We start from the raw sequence: 10258 nt of genomic DNA, 5'->3' as shown, positions 1-10258 counted from the left end.
CATGTGTGCACTGGTGTTTCATAGGGTAAAGGAGATATTGATCTAAAACTTCGTACGATAAGCTGACATATGCCGAAATATCTTGAAATTTTGATGTATCGACTGGAAAATTGGAATAATTTTTCTTCTTTTGCGAAGCAAGCTCCGAAAGACTATTTCGCAGATCATTTCTAAATTTAAAAAGTGGAACTTAAGTAAGTTCGGTATAAAATACATTAATATCTATTCACACGCAAGCTAACCGAAAACATATCCGATTATAATTAACGCGATTTAAACGCGTAAAATTGGTTTCAAATAAAATTAGCAGCGAAAAATAAACAGAAAAGGAGACAAAAACTAATTTGGTGCTTTTTATTTTTTGTTTATGCACAGTAATTTTCTTAAATGAATTTTCGATGTGTTAGAAAGTACGTTGTTTAAAATTGAAGTTTTAAACACAGTTTTTAAAAACTATACAAAATAAAATACATTATAGTTAAGAATTTTAAATTAAAGAAATAAAAATTTTGTTTGAATAAAGATTAATTTAAATACTTAAATATAATTGTTTATATGTAAGAAGAAAAAGATATAGTGGAAAGTTTATATAAATGATTTTTATAATATAGATATATATGTAAATTTTTTTTTTTCTTTTGAGAGTCTTTAAACGAGGATTTTTTTAAGATTATTTCTTCCTATTTTGTTAATTTTTTTGTCAGTTTTTGCTTGATTTAGTTTCTTTTGTTGAATGAAAGAAACTAAAGAAGAACTTAAAAATAAATGTATATAAAAACAAATAATTTATAAATAAAAATACTACAAGGTATCTTCCTATATAATATATATGCACGTACAGCTTAGACTACTCTGCCAGCCAACTAACTCAGCCATCACTTTTTTGAGTTCTATTTAAGCTCTGATTAAGCATATCCAATCCATTGTTTTCTTTTTGAAATGAATTTATTAAATGTTTTCTACAACTACGATGTGGCTTTTTTAGCTGAACGTTCTGCTATTCAGCTGTTGTTACCCATTGTCCAATGATGGTCGAGTATATCTTCGCTGGTGAAACGTACATCGGGATCAGATTGTAGCATATTGTTAATGAGATCGCGCACCTCATTGCCAATGTCAGACCAATAGGGATCGGGAAATTCATAAAAACCCGCTATGATGGCATCAAATAACGGCTCTTGTTGATTGTCTGGTGCGACAAACGGTGGAAAACCGCAAAGAAGTATGTAAAGTATAATTCCAGCGGCCCATACATCAATCTTAAAAAAGAATATGGCGAAAAGAATCTAGGTAAGGCTTACGAATTTCTTCAATTGTGCAAAATTCTCGTAAGTGGCTTTTTTACCAAAAAACTTAACCTATTCAGGACTTCAAGACTTTATGCTGTTACGTTAACTTGTTGCTTTGAAATTGCTTTCACATGTAAAAGTCATAATTTGGCAAACGTTCAGATTCAAAATAATGTAATTTAGAAAACCGATAGGGAATTGTTTCTACAAGTGGTATGCAGCTGAAGACAAATCCTCCAGAAAATTAATATAATAAATACAAAATACAGAAAGAGCACAACTAGTACCCTGACCAAAGCAATGCTTTGCTGTGGATATTTACTTTTCATACGTTTGATAATCTTTTAGGGGAGTAAAATAATGAAGGGATTAGTGATAGATAAAAATGATCCATCGAAAGATCGATCCCATTATTCACTTTGATGGGCAGTATATATAGAATATCTGTGGCATCACAAAAATTGAACAAATGCCTCTTTCTTTTTTTAATGGGTATAAAATATGTTCTGCATTTTTTTTTAAATAAAACAAAATAGATGCAGAATAACATTTTTTTTTAATACAAACATAAAATTTCGTTATGAAAATTTACCTTTAAGCCATAACCAGACTCCAATAATATTTCGGGCGCCACGTACGTAGGTGTACCACAAACAGCGTGCAAAGGTTCAGTTACTTCACAAGCCAAGCCGAAATCAGCCAATTTTAATTCAATAACATCACCTCCCTCGTTCAACTCCACCTAAAAATATAATCAATTAAACACATCTTTAAACATTGAAATCCTTCTTTTTTGCCACTAACTAAAAGATTTTCCGGTTTAATGTCGCGATGTACAATGCTTATGGAATGTAAGTAAGACATGGCTGAGGCCAAATGTTTGATCATAACACGTGCTTGGTCCTCTGAAAAACGCGTAACACGGGTGATAGCATCAAACAGATCACCACCTGGTAAGCAGTGAAAAATTTGGGTTTTATATCAAATTGCATCCTTTATTATAAAACTTGGCCGCTCTCACTCACCGCTAACATATTCTAGCACCAAATACATGTTGGCTTGTTGATCGACGTCCGTTATTAAAGATATGATGTGGGAATGTGATAGTTTCTTCATAACACGCACCTCAGCATCTATATAATGTTCCTTGCCTTTGCATTTACTTTTATCTATGATTTTCAAAGCATATGGCAAACCAGTTTGACGATTTTTAATCTTAAGTACCACAGCAAAATTTCCATCACCGATTATTTGACCCAAGACGTAACGTTCCTTTATGACAGTCGGCAAATCATTAGCATCAATTCCACTATTATTCAAGATAGAGGATTCTTCTTCATCGTACGTTTTCTTACTTTTGACGGGCATTTTAGGTTTCGGTCCTTCGCAAGTGGTACCAGCAGTTCGCAATGTCTTGCGAATTGCTTGTAAGGCTTTCTGTTCATCTGATTCCAATTTGAAATCATCCGGATTATTAAGACGCTCAGTGCCATAAGCAAAGAACACGTCATCAGGGCCAAAGAAATCTGCTAACTGTGTTACCGGATTACCAGATAAGGTGAATACTTTCCGAACATAACCTGTATCCAATTTAACTTTTTGAGTAATGGCGGTCAAAACATGGTCGAATGTAGGACTATTTCGTTTATTTAATAACAAACGCATAAGCTTGAAAAACAAGAAATTATCGTTGTATGAATTTTAACTTTTCTCGAAACATTATGTTCCTGTACCTTTCGAGGTTTGGTGCCATTGCGTATAAGAGTTACTATGCGCGGATGTACCACACTATCACGTTCATTTGTTTTTGTTAACACGGGACTACCATTCGTGGCACAACCGCCAACACTGGCGGCGCCGCTACCAGCGATTATATTAGTGCCAATATTAGTACCACCAACGATTACTGCACTGTTAACAGTAAGGCCACTGCTTCCATTCTTTAAAGGTGATGAAGGGCGATAAAATTTGGAAATACGATTGCTGGTTTTATTGGACAGAGTAAGGTTGGCTAGTGGCTGTGATGTGGTATTATATTCGACCTTTTTGAAGTTCTCATTATTGCAGGAACAAACATAACTTTGGCCATCTTCTAATTCTTCCAAAGAGGAGATCTACGATTTACAACACAAAATTCAAGGAAAGGACATTTTGCAATATTTTTTTTGCAAACAAACCTTTTTGCCACACATGGTGTAGATAGTGCGTACCGCACCAGGAATTTTAACGTTTTCTTCTAAAAGTCGAGTTAAATCAATAAAAAGACTTTCAAATGATCTGAAATGATTAAGAAAAAAATTTTAGATATTGCTTTTACGATTCAACTCTGTCTTATTAACCTATAACGTTCATTTGAAACTGGAATGGTTATACCGGGGTAGAAGCGATCTCCATTGCGATAAAATTTGACTCGTCTTGCTTTGCGAGTTGGCGTACGACTGCTAGTGATTCGTTTTTTGATATTTACCGCCGCTACCACACTGTTAGCAACCTGCATCGTAGTCACTGCTGGCAATGCGCCAGAAGTACCATTTGTCAATGCTAAAGCAACGGCGGTGACGCAGGCGTCACCTCCCCCCCCAACATCGATAAGACCTATATTTGCAACTAAACCAGTTGTCGAAGCTGAAGACGCTCCACTTAACGAACCATTCGATTTGAAATTAATTTCAGCACCTAAACTGATGCTACCACTATTTATCGAACTGTTTAAGTCGACTCCCTGGAGCTCCTTTTCAATTTCTGAGTTGGAACTGGCCGGACTGTTACTGCGACTGATTTGAGTAAGGTTTTCATTAAATTGAATTGACCCTGTTTGCTGTCGTGATTGCTGTTCTGCCATATTCGAGTCAGCTGCTTGCGGGCTGGAGCCATTTGGAGGTGATATTAATGCATTATTTAAATGATTGCTAACCCTTTGTATTTCCATTCTAGAAAATTATATAGAGAACATATAGTTATTTAACAAATTATCCTGGAAAGACATTAAGAAATTTCATTAACATTCACTACATTTCTATTTTAGAAAAACTTTACAATTTTACACTTGAATTGTCTACAATACCCATCGGAAACCATGATATATATTATATCTAATACAACTGTTACTCAAAATTGAAATGCAATAAAGGTCAAAGTTCCATTCATGTGCCTATGTTTGAAAACATATGCACCATACGACAAAAATAGAAAAGCAAGATCAAAAATTAAGTGAAATTAAAAACAATGAAAAACTTTATAATCAACTAAGGACGCCATTCAGTACACTAAACTGCTTGGCAACGATTACTTCATATCATACAATTATTTGGGAAATGATTGTGTAAAAATGCTCTGATCGAATTCACTCTTAACAGAATTGTATTAAAATATCTTGAAAGTTTCGATTGTAAATTAGATAAACCAATGCTTTTCTTTAAAAGAAGGAAGAAAGGTTTCGAACCCATTAGTTCATGATACATAGCATTTTGTGTTAAGGATACCTGTACCAAATCTAAAGCGTAAACTACCGTAAATATTTGGGTTTGTTTCCACGACAATATTTCCTTTCTGGTATGCACCAAGCGATTTTGATTATCGTAGTGTGGCCATTTCTTATTATTTGTCCCAATTCGCCAATAAAACGTCCGTTTTTCCTTATGTGACATTTTTTGACGGATAACAACAACCACAACAAACTGCGTTCTATACGTTTCGGCCTGAAGATATGTACTTCAGCCTAGATGCAGCCTGTGCACTTTGATATGTAGAAATTGCAAAGTAACAGGACGATTAAAGAGAAAATTAAAAAACCGCACGTCAATTGTGGGAATCGCACATTAAGTTTGTGCGGGTTTATGTAACGTTTAACTAAATATATGTGTCCGTCAACCTGTTTGACGTCTTCCTATTATTTATGTGGTCAATTTACAGGCTGCAATTTTTGAAACATTGGGCTGCAGATGAAACCCAAATAAAATGAATTGACTAGGAACGCTACGCATAGAAACCATTGTTTTGAAAAACACAAATTTTCCTTTTTAAGTTTTTAATATTTTTTGAAGAAATTGGTAAAAAATTACATATTGGCATATTTAAATGAACGTAAAATATTTGGATGGAATGTGGCTTTTTCTAACCTATTTGTTCTCTACAAAAATTTCCAAAAAAAAGAAACCTATATATGAAGGAAAGATATAAGGTGTAGAAAATTAAAAAAAAAAAAAATACTGATTTAACGCATAAATTTATTAGAGTCATCGATTATCGGTTTGCACTGATAGATTCTTAGACCTCATGAGAAGAAAGCCGTTATGGCGTCGATTTTTGTTTTGCGACAAAAATAAGTGAAACAAAGCAGCTTCATAAACAAATCAAAGGTCAGTGCTTTCGAAAATCAACGGATTAGTGAGCTTACTGTGCTTAGTATATCTTACAATAATATTTTAGAAATTTCATTAGGAAGTAGTTCTGGTTCGAGGTATTCTGCTGATTTGCTCTCTTACTAGAAGCTTTTTGTTTGCAACAATTCATGGAAATAAATGGATTGAAAATTTTTATTCGCGAATAAGAATCTTTAAAGTGAAAATGAAACTTTTTCCAAAATGAAAATTTTTATTCTAATTCTTGCCATAAAGTAAAGCTAAATTAAAATCCTCCGTCATAAAATAATTCATGTCACTCGATGTAAAGAAGGAAGATATTCAATTAAAAGAGTTACAATGTTCACTAAGGCTTTGATTATCTAACCAAATATTTAAGTTTAAGTTTCATTTATTAATTAATAATAATAATAATTATTAATGACCATTTCATTAGACAATAATAATCATTACTACAATTAATGACTAATGTGCCAGCAGGACTATAAAGTCTCTTTCGACATAATCGCGAACAACAGTAAAGGTTATACATGTAAAGAACATAACTTAATTGTACAATGTAAGATATAAGGCCAAGATTTAAACGTGATCCTAAGTTACAAAAAGCCTTTAATGCTATTTTAAATCTACTCGGGTTAACAATCATTTTGATATGGAGCCACAGCAGTAACTCTACAGCGTTAATAAAGAATAGCCTTGAAGATAAGTACTTCTGACCAAACGTAGGATTAGACTCATCGTCCGTTCAGTTTTCGCGGACTGAAGTTCCTCATGTCAACACTTAGTGTTCGCGTCCGTATAAGCTTATGGACGCACCTAATACATTTATTTACGACAAATTGCTTGAATCTCTAAACCAGCGTATAAGTGAACGCTACAAATGAGACAACAAGCGGCTAAGTCGTTTATAAAGGCACTAAATAAGATAAGTTCCAAAATGGATTTTTGCGGGACACCAGACGCAATCAAATTTACTTCTGAAGATGAATCGCCAATAACCATACGTTAATAATTAAATTAATTGCAGATGAATTGAAGCCATAATGAAATTCGAGCTTTTGCAATCATAAGTTGTGGTCAACAGTATCAAAGGTCTTAGCGAAATCAATCACAACAAAAATGGTTAAATTCTCCTTATCGTAACTCGGACGAATGAAAAACTTTGCGCACTGCCCTATTGCAACTGGAAATCAGAAAGCTGTTATTATGTGTTTAAATGCATGAGTCAAAGGTATAGTAACACTTGGTAGCTTGATAAGCTTGATACCAATATTATCCAGGCCGACAGCATTTGATTTATTGTTAAGCATAGGCAGACATACTTCGTCCTCGGTGAAGGCTTTGTATTGAAAAGTATCGCTGTGCCGCAACCTGAGTTGGATCTCAAAAACTGATCATTCATTGGGCCCTTTCTAACGTCAATTTCCTGCAGATTCTCGCAAGGCACCTTAGGAGCAACGTTATGAACCCTATTTCTGCGCAAACGGGAAATCTCCCAATTAATGCCATTGGGACGGCTTTTCCAGATTTTGTATACCCCACTACAGACTCCAACGGTCTTTTGAATTCACTTCAAAACGACGGCGGCTTGGAAGTAGTAACTTCCATGTCTTCAATGACATTTATTAAATAACAACGGTAAACGGTAATACGTTAAATAAGAGAACTTATTACTAACGTCGGCAACGTTCAAAACATTGCTCCAGCAAGTGTGAGAGGAGGCACGCATTAGCTGTTGCATATGAAATTGACAAAAAACCTCTGTAACAAAAGCACATCCCTTTTTGAGTATCACAATTGATATTTACATCCATAGTGAGAATAAAACACAGCGTTTTTGCCGTGGTCTGCAATCTTACAGTACGCACATAACACAGCCATAACTCAATCAGCTGGCGCGTACGCCGTGAGCCGCGAACACATCCACATAATCGCCACTCAACAACGAAGCAAATGCATATCAAATAAATGTTAAAATAATCAAAAGATAGACCAAACTCAAAATTCCAAGGCACAAGCGCCGTATTTATTTATTATTATATAACAGAAGTGTACAAAATAATTACAACCGTAAACAAACCTACCCGATCGCAACCAAGATTACCAATTTATTTGTCATCAAAATTTATTTTTAAGAATTCTTTTCGTGATCTATATTTTATTGATTGCACTGTTTTAACATTTACAGTCAATGGCACATAATATGTATTCAGCTTATCTTCTATCCACCCTATAACAAGGTAGAAAGTAGCTAAGATTGTATAAACTACAAAAAATATCAACACAAAGTCCTTTGGATATATAGTAGTTTGTCCTTGCGATTGTAATACCCCAAAAACGCACACCAAAGTTGTCACCAAAACTTTCTATTTAGTAAAAGATTCTAGGTCGACTTAGTTGTCTTTGTTTTGCCAAAAAAATTTGGCCCGAGATTTGACATAAATATATTCTTAGTTTAGTTGGCGGCAGATCAAGTTTAAATACAGATTCGGCACGCCTTCAATAGCCTAGAAATTTATGATCTGTGAAATATATCAAAAATTAAAGTTGTGCACCGACGTTGCTTGAGATCACTTGGAAGTTGAATTCATAGAACTCTGCTCGACGCACCTAAAGAAATACTGCAAATTTTTTGTATTAGTTTGAGATAGTGGCTAAGAATGCATTTACTGCGCGCTGTTTACGGCTAGATATCGTTTCCACGCCACGTGTACCGACAACGGTTCACACTAATAAATACAATAATTGCTTTTTTTTCGTACTTATAAGAGAAGGTATATTTTTTTTCCTTTGCCAAATCAATCGTTATCGGTGCACATTTCAACATCACTACATTCTAGAAAACAGTAATAGCAAAAAATTTTTTTTTATGTTCTTACGTGCTTACGTTTTATGCATGTACTGAAAACAATACAATTGGAAAAAATCTGTTAAAGGTTCGCCAGATGGTGAATGTAGTTTTTATGCGACGATACCTTCAAAATAAATACAGGAAACGTAAACTGGCTCCTGAATCGCCGGTTTTTCAAAGGTGTCTGCCAAATAAGACCGTTTTTACTTTTTAGTCTTTTTGCCTTTCATTTCTGAAAATTTTGGCTCGTTAAGCTTTCATGCTATTATCAAAGGCAAATAATTTGAATCCCAAGTCGAAAATTTATGATCCATACCAAAAGAAGCCAATCTTCTAAACTTTTTTTTAAGTTTTTTTTAAAAGTTTAGAAGATTGCCTTTTATTGGTTTTTTAATGGAATTTTTTAATAATTGAGTACCGTTTTTAGTATGCGTTATATTAGGTTTCGTGGACGTGTGTAACACCCAGCGACGCTTGAGATAGACGAACATTTATTATACTCTCCGAATCAGTTTCTGAATCGATCTAAGCTTATTTGCCTGTCTGTCCGTCTGATGAGTACTCACGTATTTTTGTGTCCAACTTGCAAGTCGGAATTTTTGCGATATTTCGACGAAGTTTAGTGCACTGACATGCCTCGACGAACCCTATTGAAGATGGTTCCGACCGGTCCACCTTAAAAAAAAAAAAAAAAAAAAAAACAGAAAATATTGCTTTTATTCGACTGAGAACAATATTACGGATTTCAAATTTCGAAAGAAATAAGAAGTGGTATCCCAAGTGAAATTGTCGTTTCGATATGTTTCTAGCATCTGGCAAGTCGTATGATCTACACACAATTATATTATTTTCTTTTATTATATAAATTATTAAAATTTTTAGCGTGCTTCGAAATCAGTGCACATGAGGTGGCAATGACGTATAACCAGCTTAGCAGGACAACTTAAATAACATTATTCATGTAACATGCTGTCTGCTAAAAAGTTCTTCAGTTAATTCTTAAATCAATCATGACTAATGCTTGATGCTGAATTAAAATTCTGTTGAAATTAATTAGACACTTGATTGTTGATTTGATTTGCTTGTATTGTAGTACGTGAAAAATATCCCTGTAAAAATTTAGAAAAGAAAAAAAAAAATTATATAAAACTAGTAAAGAAAGTTATGTTTAAATTTGGAAAATTTCACCCTTTTAATTTTTATAATTTCGGAGTAACGAGCAAAAACCAACAAATTTTTATTAAGAAAAACGGAGTTGCGTTCACTTTATGCTTCTCTGCGGGCTTCTGCTCTCACCAATTTGGCCGGTTTTCAATACTAACTTGCGTGCAAAAACTTCCAATGTTTCTATCAAATTTGAAATCGATATCTTCATTTTTGCGACCAAGAGAGTGCCAACAACGCAGACCACAGGGACACATAGACGGACAGACATATCGAAATCAATACAGAATTTCACCCTGACCAAGAATATGTATACCTTATAAGGTCTCTGAAGCATCCTTTTGGGTATTACATACATTACGTAGAAAAACAACCATCTTACAGTGGTGGATATGAAAATAAATAAATAAATAAGGTCGTACAAACGAACATATGCTCTTAACGACATTACAAAATGTGCTTATATAAGGCAGATTGGTGAAATTCATTTCTTTTTGAAAGATCATACCCTTTTAAAACATCATGTGGACCTGTTGTTACAGTAAATACTACCCGCAAACTTAATCTACCGCGATAGCGCTATAGTTTATAAG

At 34.1% G+C, this 10258-nt stretch overlaps 1 protein-coding gene across 4 annotated transcripts in view; it reads right to left on the bottom strand.

Annotated features, from left to right (window-relative positions):
• Window positions 1–762: 762 nt before the first annotated feature.
• Window positions 763–10258, bottom strand: part of LOC119642712 (serine/threonine-protein kinase GL21140) — a 30106-nt gene continuing 20610 nt past the window's right edge. For all 4 annotated transcript variants that reach the window (XM_038041976.1, XM_038041977.1, XM_038041975.1 and 1 more), the window contains 7 exons: window positions 3629–4219; window positions 3467–3566; window positions 3023–3403; window positions 2315–2957; window positions 2094–2239; window positions 1882–2031; window positions 763–1259 (listed from right to left, as the gene is read on the bottom strand). In XM_038041976.1, coding sequence (XP_037897904.1) covers window positions 1002–1259; window positions 1882–2031; window positions 2094–2239; window positions 2315–2957; window positions 3023–3403; window positions 3467–3566; window positions 3629–4218 — 2268 coding nt within the window. In that variant the 5' untranslated portion in view covers window position 4219 and the 3' untranslated portion in view covers window positions 763–1001. The remainder of the gene's footprint in view (window positions 1260–1881; window positions 2032–2093; window positions 2240–2314; window positions 2958–3022; window positions 3404–3466; window positions 3567–3628; window positions 4220–10258) is intronic.

This window comes from Glossina fuscipes, unplaced genomic scaffold (assembly GCF_014805625.2).
Source record: "Glossina fuscipes isolate IAEA_lab_2018 unplaced genomic scaffold, Yale_Gfus_2 244, whole genome shotgun sequence".
Lineage (NCBI taxonomy): Eukaryota > Metazoa > Arthropoda > Insecta > Diptera > Glossinidae > Glossina > Glossina fuscipes.
Note: the sequence above shows the minus strand (reverse complement) of the source record. Positions and strands in the feature narration are given on the sequence as shown.